This window comes from Thalassophryne amazonica, chromosome 15 (genome assembly GCF_902500255.1).
Source record: "Thalassophryne amazonica chromosome 15, fThaAma1.1, whole genome shotgun sequence".
NCBI classification, from domain to species: Eukaryota; Metazoa; Chordata; class Actinopteri; order Batrachoidiformes; family Batrachoididae; genus Thalassophryne; species Thalassophryne amazonica.
Genome location: NC_047117.1, coordinates 16,742,335 through 16,758,485, shown reverse-complemented (window position 1 = coordinate 16,758,485; position 16,151 = coordinate 16,742,335). Strand labels below are relative to the sequence as shown.

The 16,151-nt window shown below is 40.3% G+C and overlaps 2 protein-coding genes across 6 annotated transcripts in view; one reads left to right on the top strand and one right to left on the bottom strand.

The window, feature by feature from the left end:
* The window catches only part of fam193a (family with sequence similarity 193 member A), a 34,698-nt gene extending 31,521 nt beyond the window's left edge, over positions 1-3,177 (bottom strand). For all 3 annotated transcript variants that reach the window (XM_034187420.1, XM_034187421.1, XM_034187422.1), the window contains exon 1: positions 2,761-3,177. In XM_034187420.1, the coding sequence (XP_034043311.1) occupies positions 2,761-2,985 (225 nt within the window). In that variant the 5' untranslated portion in view covers positions 2,986-3,177. The remainder of the gene's footprint in view (positions 1-2,760) is intronic.
* A 1,806-nt stretch (positions 3,178-4,983) lies between these two features.
* The window catches only part of arfip1 (ADP-ribosylation factor interacting protein 1 (arfaptin 1)), a 32,027-nt gene continuing 20,859 nt past the window's right edge, over positions 4,984-16,151 (top strand). For 2 of the 3 annotated variants that reach the window (XM_034187556.1, XM_034187555.1), the window contains exons 1-2: positions 4,984-5,248; positions 11,994-12,391. In XM_034187556.1, coding sequence (XP_034043447.1) covers positions 11,996-12,391 — 396 coding nt within the window. In that variant the 5' untranslated portion in view covers positions 4,984-5,248; positions 11,994-11,995. The remainder of the gene's footprint in view (positions 5,249-11,993; positions 12,392-16,151) is intronic. The other variant, XM_034187557.1, reaches the window with a different exon arrangement.

Sequence of the window (16,151 nt, the reverse complement as noted above, 5' to 3'; positions counted from 1 at the left end):
AGTTGTAGCAGGAGGGGGAAACGAGCAATTTACTCCACCACCTCAGCCGCAAACATGTCCTGGAATATCAGGAATGTAAACTATGAGCTTCGTCCTCCTCGTCTGCAGGTAAAGTTAAAGTAAGCTGCACACCTTTTCTGTTTATGTTATTTATTTATTTATGGATGATTCCTTACTGAATGTTGAGGGAATAAAGACGTTTTACTTCAGTTACTTTGGAGTTACATGAGTCATATAGTTTACATTGTTTTCAAAAGATGTTTAAGTTGGAAAACTTGCATAATAAAAAGGTCTGTATTTTGACTACAACAATCAAGCATTCTGATTCCTCTTCATTAATACTACTGTGGACATTCATTTTTCTACAATATTCACTCCTCATAACAGTAGAATACGCCATTCCAAGCCATTTTATTGGAGTAATTATTCTCTAAATCATTAGAAAATAAGGCAAACACGCAGTTGTGCTTGAAAAGAAAAAATACTGTCAAATACCGTGAAACCGATATAATTTAGAAAAATACCGTGATATACATTTTTGGTCATACCGCCCAGCACTATCTGAGCCGTTTAATCCTTTCAGCCAAATTCATCATCACAGCCCGTGGAAAACTTAACAGAAGACACCCTTGTTTTCAAAGGCACTGCTTAGTAGAGAAGCTTGAACAAGAAGAAACAAGAAGAAACATAACTTATTTCAAAAGCTGAAAGTCTTTTTTACAGTTACTTTATAAGCATCACAGGGCTCCATTTATTCACAATGAGCGTTCACCACAGGATCCTTCATCTCATCAGCATTTTGCTTGTGATGAAAATAAATCCCATAAATGATTCACCAAGACAAAAAACAAAAAAAAAAACTTAATTAATTATGAGCAGCTGATGCTACAGAGGCAGGGCTATGACATAATTTTATAAACATTCCATACTGCTTGTCCACACAGAGACGCAAATTCAGAATTTATCCACTCTGGGACCTGTTTTCTAACAGTATCGTTTTTGGCCACTGAAAACAAGTTAAGAAAGAGCCCCCTGCTTTTTTTTCCCTAGCTAACAACATGATTGACACATGCAGCGCAGCGAGGGAGAAGGTGCATGTCACACTTTCAGCTTACCAGGATCTTTAGCTGAGTAAATCCATGTCTTCCACATCTTTAGTTGATTTGTCATGAAAAATGAAAGCGGATTATTACCCTTCTCACTTGGCAATGTAAACCTGTATGCTTAATTTGATGATGCCATATCCTCAGTCCTGCGGTGTAACAATTGCACATGTGCACATCACGATGCTCAAATGATATATCGCACAACCCTAATCCCATCAGAAGTGAAGCAGTGTAGGTCCTGAATAGTATTTCCCCTGGAGACCACTTGGGAAGACCAGGAACTGTGTGTGGTTCTCAATATACAACTGGCGGTGAGCCAGGAAGGGCATCCATTGTAGAACTTGCCAAATCCCAATGCACATCTGTACTAGATCTGCTACAATAACACTGGTCAACCACGCACAGCCAAAAGACAAAACAACAAATAAAATATGTGACCACTTCTTTCCCTCAAAAACATATTTGGCAGTGGCAATCCGTACGTAGTTGTATTCGCATAATGAAATTCTATTTGTATGTAGCATCTATCTCATTGGTCAATATGGGCCAGGTGATCATGAGGCTATGTACTTGTATATCTATTTGCTATTAACACGTGGATTCCCAAACTACAATAACGGTTATTGTAGCAGTGGTTATTAGTGGTTGTGGTTATAATAACCACAACCACTAATCCAAACCATAATAATAACCATAACAAGGCTGCACTACGTACGAACAGAATTTGGAATTATTTGGAATTATTAATACGGCTATGTACGAGTAGCCACTTACAAAATATATTTTTTCTGTGATGAAACAACATAATTTTAAAATCATGCAATATATATATATATATATATATATATATATATATATATATATATATATATATATATATATATATGTCATCATCTGCCATCATCTACCAAGCAGTTCCAATCGTGTTTTTTCTATTATGTAGCTTGATAGTTACTGGGTTTATTTAACCCCATTTACACCATGATGACAGTTACATGCTTGTGTGCTGTCCTATACCATATAGTGGACATAAACAGAAAAAATTCTATAAGAATATTCGATCAGTTTATATTTAACTGCTGAACCACTGATGAAAGAAAAGCTGTTTAAAATTGTAGGATGAAAAAAAAATTGAGTGGTTCAACAGAAAACGCACACACCCACACATACATTTACTGTTATTTAAACATAATTTGTAAGTCCCGTAGTAATTAGCACTGATGCTAGCAGAACGCTGTAAGCTAAGTGTACACAACCTTGAATGTTTACCTCGTTAATGTAGTATCCGTGTGACAAGGCGGTAATGGGACTAAGTCACTCTGGTCGAATCATGTTTCGTGTTGTCTGAAGTCGTTTCCCTTCAATTACGCTGTTAAGATAAGCTAACGTCGGCATTGTTTACAACGATGATTACAACATAACATCGCTAATTTGACTGAAAACATGTCTGTATACAAATCTATCACTAAAGCATCACAACAACATTAGGGTTAACTAGTTGGAGAGAATAATTTTTGGCTACGTTGTACTGGCTGCTGAGCTAACTAGCATCTTTCCTCCCATCAGGCCCAGATGCGATTTGTTCTGATAACACTGTTAGCTTCATGCTAACCCCGTTCTGACATCCGCCGGGCTAACAAAATGAACCGCTTACCTCTCCGTTTATGACAGGAACGGAGCCTACGTTCCCGCTGCCTGTGTTGGTGGGTGTTAAAAAGCTGACGACAGAGGCAGGTGTTGGTGTTCCCGCACAGCCGAGGGCCGAGGAGACCCCGGCCTTTCCCCCGCTGGTGCTGCTGCAGATAGCGCTGCAGCTACTGCCACCGCCCCGCTTGTTCTTCCTGCGTTTAGCTCCGCGTTTGGCATCGGTTGGACTCATTTTTTCCGAAACAAGAAGCGAGACAACTTGCCGTTCAGATGTGGTAGGGTGTCAAGTGGAATGCTTGGCGCAATTACTCGGGTTTGAATCCGGGATAACGATTTAAAGACTCCCGAAACGACAGATACTGCGTTCCATCAAGTGCAAACCGATTTCACGGATTCCAATATGGCTTCTGACTGGACTGTCTCAACCAGGCTTCAGCTTACGTCAGCACGCCACGGTGCGTCTCTAGTTCCTAGTGTTTCTGGGAAATGAAGTTTATTGTGTCAAACGAGTCTGCGGCAAGGCAACGAACCACAAGAAGAAAGGAGGTTGGACAACGCATCATACTCACTACCACAGCACAGGGAGGCAGAGAGGAGAGAGAGAGAGAAAACAATGACATCATTAACTTTGGACGAGAATGAAAGCGCAAGTAGACTTGGAGGCTTACCAGTCATCTAGGCGACAACTGGACGTCTTTGCTACAAAGTCCCTTTGGGGGATCCTTGGGTACCATTAGAAGGGCAGCTACAAAGGGAGACTTACATGAGAAGTAATTTGCATATTGAGGGAGCGTCATCCTCGTATATATCATATATATCCAAATGAGGGAGGGCATTTCAATGGTCTGCAGCACCCTGCCGAGCAGATCAAGTCAGTGGTCTTGTTTACAATCAAACAAGGCCCACAACAGCACCTTAATCTTCTGCACCTGTGACACACTATCAATCTGAATGTTAGCAGAATTCAAAATCATTAATATTTACTTCTGTGCAATGGGATAGGAGATGACCAATCAATATATAGGCCTTGGTTAGATTCCTGGTAACACTACCAGTCCGTGTTCATGGACAAGAGACTTCATCTGCATTGTCCCAGTCAACTTGTAAATGGGTACCAGCCAGAGGTGGGATGAAGTCACTGTCAAGTCAATCTCAAGTCATGAATCTGCAAGTCTCAAGTCAGCTTGCAAACTATTGGTGGTGATTATGACTTGAGACTTGACTTGAGACTTGCTGATTGATAACTTGAGAGTGACTTGATGGTGACTTCGTCTCACCTCTGGACCAGCCTTGGTTAGTGAAGTAATGTGTGATGGACTGTAGTCCAGCTGTCAAATGTAGATTTTAGGATGAACCTTACAATGAGGTATGTATAATGGATTTGTAGAGGGTGATCAGAATCCATTGGATTCCCCTGCAGCACCCTTAAAATAAATCCAAGATGGCTGCTTGCAATAGTTTTTTCACTTTCATGTCTATATCTCAGCCCACTTTTTAACCTTGCAACATAACTCTGTTGCCTCACAGCGAGAAGGTCCTGGGATCACTTCCCACCTAGTCCTTTCTGTGTGGCGTTTGCATGTTCTACTCGTGATTGCATGGGTTCCTACTGTGTGCTCAGGTTTCCTCCCCCTTTGAAATACCTGCCTGCAGGTGTGAATGTGTTTGTCTGTCTTTACGTGGCCCGGCAGTCTGTCCAGGGTACCCAGACCTGCCCAGTGGCTGCTGGGATTGGCTCAAGTCTTCCCTGTGACCCTTACTTGGAATAAGCAGGTATAGAAAATGAATGAGTGAACCAACCTTATAACCTTGTATTATGATTTTATTGTGGTTTGTTCATGAATTTAAAAAGTTCAAAAAATTAAATTGTGTTTTCAACCCCAAATGACTGTATATAGTTCAGTTAGTTGGGATACATTATTTTAAGACACTGTGTAATGTTTTTAAATGATTATTCATATGTCTTTTTGCTGGCAATGTTTGTATTCAAGCCAATTTGATCTTTATTTATTTATTTTATTGCTATTATAGTTGACCACAATTTCTCCCACTTACTTAGTTCAGTTTAGGAGAAAAAAAAGTATTGTCATAATCTGTGTAAGTCATATATGGTTTATTTTATATGTAAAATATTGTAATGTCGAACCGCAGTGAGTGTCATTTCAGACTGCACACACAAGGTGCACATTTCTCATGTTACCAGCAGGGGGAGATGGCGTACAACCAGAGCAGTGATGCGTTCGGTTGTGCAGCAGAGAACAGGCTGCTCAGGCACCAGGGGCTCAGTCTTTCCGGTGTCGCACAGGAGCAACTCTGCTCACTTACTTGAAAGTCTGGAGCAGCTGATGATAATTTTTTGGTAACTCGTATCTATGCATATGTATCTGCATTAACGCCCGGAGTACAGAATTTTGGAAAGACGTGCGGCGCAGGAGTAAAAGGATTTAATTTCCAAAACGGCTAACTGCTAAACAGGTAGCTGCGGCCGCAGTCAGGTAACAAAACTTTTAATAAACACCGTCCTCCTCTTTTTGTGTCAAGTTGAAACGTCGAAACACCGTAAATAGGTCTGTTAACGTCAACTGTTTGAGTTATTATGTCTTTACATGAAGTGCTGGCTAGCGACGTGTAATCTGGTATGAGGCGTTCAAGTTCACCAGTACTTTATAGTTTTACTCGAACGCTGCAGAGTGAAGTTTTTGTTTAATTATATCAAATGAGCAGTTTAATGCTACCAAACGAACAAGAAGTGTTTTTACTCGTAATAAAGATAACCCCAGTCGTTCCAATGAGGTTTGGAATCCCAGTTTGTAGTAAACGACGAATCTGTTGTCGGCCAATCACGTGATCCATTCTACGTGGACACTGAATTCTGTGATTGTCGAGATCGTTTTGATGGTAATTCCTTCAGCTGTCCTTCTCGTGTCGTCTTCTCAAGAATTTCCTCTTTTGCTTTCCACAGTTAAGCTGTTTAACTGGTGGCGCAACAGGCGAATGTTGCACAATGCTTTTTTTCCAAATGCATCATAAAAGCCTATAACTCATTCAGGGTTGTCATGTGTGGCTTCCAATTTTTTTGGCATTACAGCTCACCCGCTTCAGAGCACTTAAATAATTGGACAGACTAAATCTAAGGATTATTGTTAGTGCTAATCATCACTTTTATAGCCAGTTTTCTTTCGACAAGATACATGAACATTTCCAAGTCACTGAGTATTTCTTGAGTGTCATTTACATCCATCATTTAGAAATACAAAATGTATGCTAAATCTTTCTGGAGTAGGTGGGTCTCAAAAAGTGACTATGCAAGAAAGAGTCTAGTGATGGGAGCCACCAAAAAATAAACCCTTTGGCTTCACTCTTGGTCTTCACAGCAGACCTGAGGTGGATCTGCATGATGACTTGGCACAAGTTTCGTGGCAGCTGCCCTTCCTAACGCACTGCCACATTACATGAAGAATGGGCAGGGGTGGGTTTCTTGCTACTCTCTGTATAAAAGGACTCTACACCAAAGCACCCATGAAAACTGTGAAGGTGTTGTAGGCTTCTCGCTGTGATCGGAGAACATGTGCAAAGCGCAACTTTTGTTTGTTGCATCACCATTCCAAACCTTCATGTTCATGATTGAGTTGCATAGAAAGATTTTTCTTCAAGAAAATGGATCAGATCTAGGCTCGAGTTTCTAATGTGCCTTCTGGCAAGGGAGCAGCAATTTCATGTTGCCTTTTCAAAAGAAAAGTTCCACCATGAAGCTGTATAATGGTCACTGTCCAAATGCTTATGTGCCCAACTGCATATCTTGGTTGTTTTTTTTTTAATACTGGTACACAGCCAGTGCTTGGAACAATAATCTTACCACTCTGTCTGACGAATGACCCTTAACATTTTCACTGGTTTCTGTGACACTGCAGCCCCAAATATAGGAAGGAGACTGTGGGAAGTGAACAAATATTGATGTGTGACATGTTGGAGCTCTGAAGGTAACCTAGGGCAAATGACTCCCTAGTTTCTGTTGTAGTATTGTGTGGACCTGTCTTAAAATCAAAAGATAAAGTTTATACCTACAGTAAATACTTTTATGCAAGGAGTGAATGGTAAATAGTTCTCAGATATGAGCCAGTTTGTACCCTTCATCAATTATTGGTGGAATTAACTGGTAAAATGTGGGTATAATGTTTTTTATTATTGTTGACATACCATCTCTGTGCTAGGGCAGATAGCCAATACATACCTTGCATCACAATTGCACCCCGCTGCTTTTACTTTTTCTGAAGCGGTACACAGCAGCCACTGCACTGGTTCTGGCTTCAGAGGGCTTCAATATTTCAAAGTTCCACATTGAACAACTGATTACCATCATCACATTTAAGTTTCTTGATTCTTTCTTTTGTCCAAGAACAGTCAATAAATCAGTAAGCATAGACATTGCTAACAGCTAGCAGTGCTAACTGCTTCAAGGTCCTATGTCCACATCATAGCTGTTCAGTTGAGATAACCCAATATCACTTCCTCTATCAGCACTAATGATCACACGCTTCTAAAGTCAGACAAGTTTGCACGGCGTTCTTGTAGACACATGAAGAAATAAAACAGGCACTGCAAAGCTAAATTATTCACTGTATGAATGGGACTGGATGTTCGGCTGACAAGGCGGAAAAGCACCAGATGTTGACAGTTCAATGCATTTTGGATAAATTGTCCCTACATGCGATAGTAACAATTCAGATGAGCTACACCACCAACATTTTACCTGTCATTTGATGGGAATGTTAACAGATGATGCATGTGTGCATCTCCACATACGTAAGTTCTTTCTGGTCCTTTTTTTGCTCACTGGGCGAATCACAGCAATCCCGTGTGGATCTGCATTTCAATTTGGAATAAGTTTTACTTGTATTGTAAAATATATTGTCTTACTTGTATTCCTGGAAAGGATTTCAAGGCATAGTCAAGGACCAAAGGGTGCCCAGTTTGGTGACCTCAGAGTTGCATCTCTGCTTTTTGCAGATGATGTGGTTCTGTTGGCTTCATTAGGCAGTGACCGCCAATGCACACTAAGCAGGTTTGAGGCAGAGAGTGAAGCCACTGGGATGAGAATCAGCACCTCCAAATCTGAGATCATAGTCCTCTGTTGGAAATCGGTGGGTTGTCCCCTCTTGGTCAGGGCAATAACTCTGCCCTGACTTGCTTACGAGTGGGGGTAAGTTGGAGTGTGAGATCGATAGCCGGATTGCGGCAGCATCTGAAATCTTACGGACACTGTACCTGACCATTGTGGTGAAGAGGGATCTGAGCCAGAAGGTGAGATTCTCAATTTACCAGTCAATTTACGCTCCTATCCTCACCTGTGGTCATGAGCTTTGGGTAATGACTGAAAGAACGAGATCATGGATACAAGCAGCAGAAATGAGATTCCTCCACCGGGTATCTGAGCTTACACTCCTGGACAGGGTGAGAAGCTCAACTATCTGGGAAGGACTCAGAGTAGAGCCGCTGCTTCTTCGCATCAAAAGGAGCACATTGAGCTAGTTTGGGCATTGGTGAGGATGCCCCCTGGTCGTCTCCCTTGGGAGGTCTTCCAGGCACGTCCAGTCAGCAGGAAGTCCCATGGAAGACCTAGGACATGCTGGAGAGATTATATTTCCTAGCTGTCTTGGGAATGCCTTGGGAGTTACAGGACTTGGCTGAGGATAGGGAAGTGTGGGATGAGCTGCTTGCTCTGCTGCTACAGAGACCCAGACCCGGATAAGTGGTTGAAAATGAATGAATGAAATGTAAGAGTTAATTTTTTCTACCATTTTTCTAACATTTAAATTCTTTCTAAGCATTTTATTTGTTGAAATTATTATTATAAGTAGTAGTATTGGGGGGGAGGCTTCAAAAGTCTACCTTTATTCTAGGGGTGTTGTAGGCGGGCACGTCCCCCCTGCCCCCTTTCCATCTAGAGTCACCCCTGGTTTGCTGTCTGAGCAGAAACAATGAATAATGTGTATTTATGCAGAAAGCACGATCAGAGTGACAGGTAAAAATGTTTTATCAGCGTTTTTACGTCATGTCGTCCTCAGAAAGAGACTTTAGGTGCATTTGGGTGAACAATATATTTGTTGTTAAGACATCGCGGATCTTCAGCTGTTTTTTGCGAGGACACTACTCAGAGTGGCACAAAGTTTTAAAGGAAAAAAAGGGTAAAAAAAAATGTCTTTGTAAAGCTCAGTGCAGCTGTGCGGTCCACGCTTTGAGAGACAATAATTTTTTCAACTCGGACCTGTTGCACAAAACAGCAAATGAACAGCTTGCAGCATCAAATTCTAAAAGTGGGCGAAGTGGGCAGTTAAGCTGAACTCCCAACCTACCCCTGCCCACAGGCCAGTTTTAATGTTGCGATCGACGTATTGGGCACCCTTAGTGCATGCTGTATAAAAATTAAAAAATAACACACAGTGACTTGGAGAAGTAACTTTAATCTGATTACCGATTTGGAAATATTAATGCATTAGATTATTCATTACTGAAAAAAAGCAGTCAGATCAGAGTAACGTGTTACTGGCATCCCTGGAGACCACACATACACACACCCATGTATACTGCAAAAAAATTCTGTTTTTTCAACCGCTTCTCATGTACATTTGTAAGATGGCGTGGCTCCTTGGATGCTGCTGCCATTTTCATATTTGTTTCCAGCTTCTTTGAATTTTTCCCGGGAAGTTCTTAAGTTACCAGACTCCAGCTGCATCATGGGACAGTGTAGTATAGTCCATTTGCACACTATGAAGGTAGTAGATCATCTACAGGTACTTTACAACTGCTATAAAACACATCAGGCTGAGTATTCAGGCACCCTATGAATTGTAACATATTGCTTTTTGTTACTATACAACTATACTTTATAGTCTGCACATTCGGATGTTGCCTTGGTGTAGCTGTTTAGCCCATGACAGTGTTGGCGAAAATCAAAATCAATGCTGGACCGATTTATAAAAAAAAAAAAAAAAAAATTGGAGCCAAGATCATCTAAAGATAGAGCTCAGATTGATAAAACTTGACATTCCTCTTGAAGTCAAGTTTATTTAAGGTGGATGGTCTGCCATGCCCATACATGACAGGCAAATAATTTAAGAGAAAATGGTACACTGTGAATTCTCTTTAAAGGTATTTCAATGAGGAAGGTATTGACCACAAAACAGGAAAATATGTGAATCCTGACAGTCATTATACAAATAATGAATGTTTATCAGTGCAATGGTAAGAGTATTACGTGAGGTGAAAGATGGAGTGTTCTGTTCAATGAGGCACAGCGTTTTATGTAACGCCTAAAATTGATCCTTGTCATTTGATATTTTATTCATTTATAAACAAGAGAACAGGGACTTGCGCCCTTCCCGGTCCTACTATGTTCCCCAAAGCTCGGCTGTGAGACCTAGATGCCCCGTCTCACCAAGGTGTTATCTCATGGTGCCTGCTGTGCTCTAGTGGCTCGCCGCCAGCCAGCCTGCTCAGCTCTGCCTCTGGCAAACGCTGCTTTCTCAGTATCCCCGCACATCACTCTCGAGACCCCTTGGTGCTTCCAGCCTTCTGTCCGTTACCCAGCGAGTATGGACACTGTGTCGGGCTGCTGTTTGTTTTTAAACTAAGCTCCATCACCGCTAGTGTGAGCGTGCAGCGGCATGTAATGGTACAAAAGGTATGGACGCTAAATGGAACCAAAATTACACGGTAAATGGAACACAATGGTAAATGGGATGAATGATCAATATGATGTGACATAAAAACCACCAATCAAACGACAAGGATCTATTTTGGCATTATATAAAGTGACATCTCACAGTGGACAAACTGTTCTCATTATGGACACTTAAACCATGATAAAGTGAATGGAATAATGCATGACCCTGATATTACTTGCATTAGTCCAAAGCTAAGAGATATTAAATTTACACACTACAGGGGTTTATCTAGGAAAAGTTAGCAAGGGGGTGACACCGGATGCGAAGGACCACAGTGACCAAGTGGGGGTGAGATGATGCGGATGGTGTGGATCATAATAATGGGCTGTGGTGCTTTTGAAAATAGGACATGTTTATGTGTTCTTACCGTCATTTTTCCACATTTTTAGTATTTTGGGGAAAAAAAATCCACAGTTTATTACAATCAGGCTTGCTATTTCCTGGCATCAATGTTATGTATTTTCAGAGGAATCAGTTGCCGAGGGGAAGCCTGTATGCTAGGCTTTAAAAAAAATTTATTTCAGCAAGGAAGTGCACAGCCAAAACAAGGGGGGTGCAGCACCCCTATTTTACCATTGTCGCAGACCGAATGGTCTGCCCCTAAAAATTGGTCCGCCCTACCTCCACTGCGCATGCATCATTTCGGACCACAGCAGCTTGTCTGAGACAGTCTCTTCACTCAAAGCAGTCAAATGGATTAAAGGTGTTATTAACCAGATGAGAAAGGTAAAACCTCTTAAATCATTCTAAAGTCAGTTTTAAGCAGAAACGAGGCAATACTTGGTGACGCTTTGAAATGACCGACGCTCAGTGAATGCATCAGTTAGCAGCTCGCGTAGCTGCAGCGCTCTGATCGCTTCCTCTGTCTTTTATGATGAAATAATGCTGAATTTGTGTGGAAATGATTGTTGTACAAAAGCTTCAGATATCTGTCGCTGAGATAGATGATGACTGGAGTGCAGTTTTAAGCAGAAACAAGGTGATAAGCGGTGAACTGCGCCTAATGACGCATGCACAGTGAAGGCAGGGTGGACTGATTTTTTTTTTAGGGGGGGACCGTTCTGTCGGCGACACTGGTTTAGAAAAACCCCTGCACTAATAAACTGTAAAACAGAGAAAAGCACCAGATGCTCACAATCAAGCAGGTGGAGCTTGAGGATGTTTGTCACTTAATGGACTTAAATGGATGATTTCCTAATTGTTGCCTTTGCTAATTGTCTCTCATACGACACACTTATAATGTGACTGTTTTATGAAAATGCTGATATTTAGTGTGCCTTAATGCTGGATTTTTGAAGTATTGAGTTTCTTGTGGAAATGGGACATCTTTTAATTTTTAGTTGGAAAGAGGTGTAAAAAACAGTTAAGGTTCCATTCATTGCACATCATGGTTATTTTACTGCCTTGGACGTGCTGAGGTTAGATGTGCACGTCATTATTTTGTAAAGTAACACACTAACCACTTCGCTAACTTTATGTGGGACCTGTTCATACCTTCATATCTATCTGTTTTCAGGTATGTCTGAAGTTAGTCCTGAGGCTGAATTGGGGTCGACCTCAGCCGAGGACCTTCAGGTGGATTGTCAGGAGGATGACAAATCAGACGAGGGTTTGAGTGAAGACATAAAACCCAAGGATGTAGACAACTGTAGGGCAAAAGATGAAGCAGGTGATGTGATGTATGACATTGATATTGACGGTGCCAGGGAGGATAACGCAGAAAGTGGTGATAAAGATGAACAAATGGAGAAAGATGGCGTTTGTAGGCAAAGTGTGGTGACATACAATGATGGAAATGTTGAGTCCAGCAGTGGCGCTACACAGGTTCCTCGAAGTTTAGACAACGGAGCAGTTCACTCTGTGGATACAGCCAAAACACCGCAGGATAATGGAGATGTTCACGCGCAAACAAAGGTGACCTTTACCTTCACTTTGTACATTTGGTTTCTTCTGCCAAATCTTTGTTCTGCAGTTTTTGATCAGATGGGCTCTTTGGTGGCGGTGCTAGTCTCTGCTGAAATTACAAATTGTTATAGCAAGGTTGTTGATGAAGCATGGTTGTAATTGTGAAGTAACTTTCTCATTTCTCAAAATTCATTCTGCTTTGCTGGGCTTGGCACAGTTTTAGAGGAACTGTTGGTCTTTGTTGATGCTATGCTTGGTTGCTGCTTTGCTGATCACTGTTGCATTGCATAAGATGTGCTTTGTACATTTGGGGGTGACTGAGTCTTTGTATGGTGGCTCATAGTGGCCACAACACTTCCAAATTAAAGCAGCAGGAGTAAATGCAGAAAATATTTACAAATGCATAAAGCACATGCATCAACTCAGCAATGGGATGTTGCATTAAAAAAACTTGTAAATTGGGGGGGAAAAAAACAACAAATAGGACTGCAATTAATGATTATTTTCAAAATCATTTAATTGATGATTTTCTTGATTAATCTATTCCTTGTTAAGGACATAAAATGTCAAGAAATGGTGAAAAAATGTTTTCCGGAACACAAGATGATGATTTCACTTGCCTTATTTTGTCCACAGCCCAAATAGAGTTTATTGCCAGAGAGGTGAAAAGAAACCAGTAAAACACAACAGAAAATTCAGTTTATTTTATTTAGTTAGTTTCTGTGTAGGCTCTCAGTTGTCCAGGTGGTTTCCATAGTAGAGAAGCTTGAATCTTGAATTTATTTAGTTAGGTTTAATATTACACTGAGGTTTAAAATGTCATTTGCAAGACCTGGGTAAGACGGCAGCATCAGTAAAACCTGTCAAATCAAAATTGACAACAAAAAGGCAACACACAAGATAAAAGAATTAAAAATAGCAAATTAAAAGCCATGAATACTAAATAAATAAATCATATTTAAGAAGTTGAAATCTTAGAATTTTAGATTAAAACAGACTCAAAATGATTAGTTTGTCTATTAATTTAATAATTGAGTTGTTGATCAGCTGTTGCAGGTCTATTTGCAAACATGGAAAACGCATATAATTTGAACACATGTAGTGTCATGTGCAAATTCAGTCATTGCACCCAAACAGAGAAGAAACACTCTGCAACACTGCAAACACAGTGGAAGTACTTACAACACACGGTTTTATTCCCATGGAACGTTGACTTACTTCTACTTGCACTGCAAATAAAATAATTTAACTTGAAAACTGTAGCTAGTGTGGTGGCTAAGCAGTTAGCGTGCTGGAAGGTTATTGGTTCAAAGCCACCCCTGTCCATTGTCCTTGTAATGTGGAGTTGTGTCAGAAAGGCCATCTAGTGTAAACTTTCACCAAAAAAGGGAAAAGAACTTACTCTGAAAATATAGCTATCTTAACAGGATAACAGTCAGAAAATAAATAAGTCAACATATTGTAGGTAGTGATAAAGACTGGAGTGCACGATCGCATTGAACAATTCAATGAAGTCAGAAATCTACATTTTGTGTTTGTTGTGTTGTGAAGCTTTGCAAAAAATATTCATATTTGGGTGCATTGTGTGAATTTGCAGCAGACACTTTATCAAATTGTTACACAAGCAATAGGTTATATTTGTTTGTGTTCTGTCTGCTAGGTTTGCAAGCTGATTTCTGACAACTGCCTGGTTTGCATTCACATTTTCTGCACTTACAAGTTTATTCTTAATTTGGAATGATTGTGTGCCCTCTATTGAGCACTGTAGCTTTGTGCATTTCTCTCCTTTGTGTTTATGCTGGGTTATTTGAAAGTTATTGTTGCAAAGGATTTACTGTAGTTAATGTTATGCAGCCTTAAGAGACATATTGATGCTTTGTCTTTTTTAGTCAGTACATATAAATTTCATACAATCATAATTATTGTCTTGGTAAAAGAAAGATAATGTCTGAGTTCACACTGGTATGAATGTATTATGTGATGTCTTAGATATACCTGATTGTTATGCATCATGTATCAATAACGAATTCTGTACACACAGGCACGTTTTGGGTAAGTGAGACAGAATAATCTCGTTCTCAAGGACACTGATTTCTCTGGTTGCAGGCTGTTGATTCACATTTAGTTTTGAGCTGAATGTCAGAATTCTATTATAGAGCCAACAAAAGGCAACATTCTTGTCATTTCAATGATATAGGTCTTGTAAAGATACATCTTTTCTATCATTTATGCATTTTACAATTCTGTATTCAACATGTTTGTGCCAAGTTCTGCTGTCATTTCAAAGGAGAATTCTAATTCTTTCCTTCTTGGCTCGCTCCTTTTGTTTAGTTCATTGTCACTTGTGTGTCCATCCCACCTCATATTGGGTTGTTTTTAGGACACGGAAGTGTTAGGATATTATCCATGACAAGTTGAACTTTGCTGTTTCGTATCTCTGATTACAGGCTTTACAGCCACTTTATGAATAGTTGTGCTGTAATAGCCGTTGCTGTGAATGTGATTTTTTGTTTCTCCCTCTCGGTAGGCTCTTTCCAGATGGTGGGTGGGATGATTTTGGCTCAGAGACCCTTTATTGTTCCTGGATCTATTGCTGAACTTGCTCCAATATATATTTCAATACTAAAGCAGCACACGCCTTTCCCAAGGGGAACAATCTGCCAAATAAGGATCTTTAACTGTGTCTGTCAAAATTGTATCTGTATAAAATCATTGGTGTAACACACACGCTTTCCTGTTTTTAATCAAGATCTGCATCATTTTTGGGTTAGTGACAGAAATGACCAGAAATGCCTCCATGTTCATGATTACTAAATGATAATAGATTCCTTCTCTTAAAACAACTCGTATTGTTTTCAAGCAATACTGCTTTCAAACAAGTGGGAGTAACACCTAGGGGTGTCGAGGCGGGGAAAAAAAAGATCATTTTACGCCACAATCACGAATCTAATCTTAACAATTCAAAATCGATTCATAATGTTCATAATTGATTTTTTTTTTTAAATAACATTTCCGTTTTCTCCTCACTGTCGTAAACTTGGTTACAGCGAGTCGTTGCTTCTGTTTCCTGCCTGTTGCAGTAGGTGGAGTCAGCCTGCTCCGTGTGTGAAGGGGCACGTAGAGTGGGCAGCATAAAACAACGAACCAGCCTGCATCACTCTATCTAGAAAGCTTGGAAAAATAAATAGAGCTTGTTTACTTTTTCCAAACTAGGAACCTAACAGCCAAATCATACTGATCTACATTTGTGTTGAATTGCTGTCCCTGTATGAGATAAGACCGCGCTGCATACAAGTTTAGGCAGACAATAGGGATGTGAATGGTACAACAACTCATGATTCAGTTCGATTCTGATTCTTGGGGTGACGATTCAATTCAGAATCGATTTTCAATTCAAAGAGCTCTGAGAAATAGTTGTTACTTAAAAAATGTTTATATTTAAGAAAATGCAGCTTTACAAGGTTAATCAAGTGATTCTAGATGTAAATTTACTTATCTGCTTTGCTCGTTCGGAGTTGGCTGGCATTTTATCGAAGCGCTGGTCAGTAGTCGGCAGAGACCGCTGCTCCGCTCCTTTAGCTCCAGGTGATGGCATAGCATGTGGGCTTGCGGATTTGAAGTGTTTCCGAAGTACTTGACTTTCATTTTGCAGATTTTGCACACTGCATAAGTCATGTCAAGCTCCTTCTTACGCAGCAAATAATAAAATCCAAAATGCACCCAAACATTTGCCTTCAGCAAAGACGGTGCTGGCTGAATTAGCTTTTCG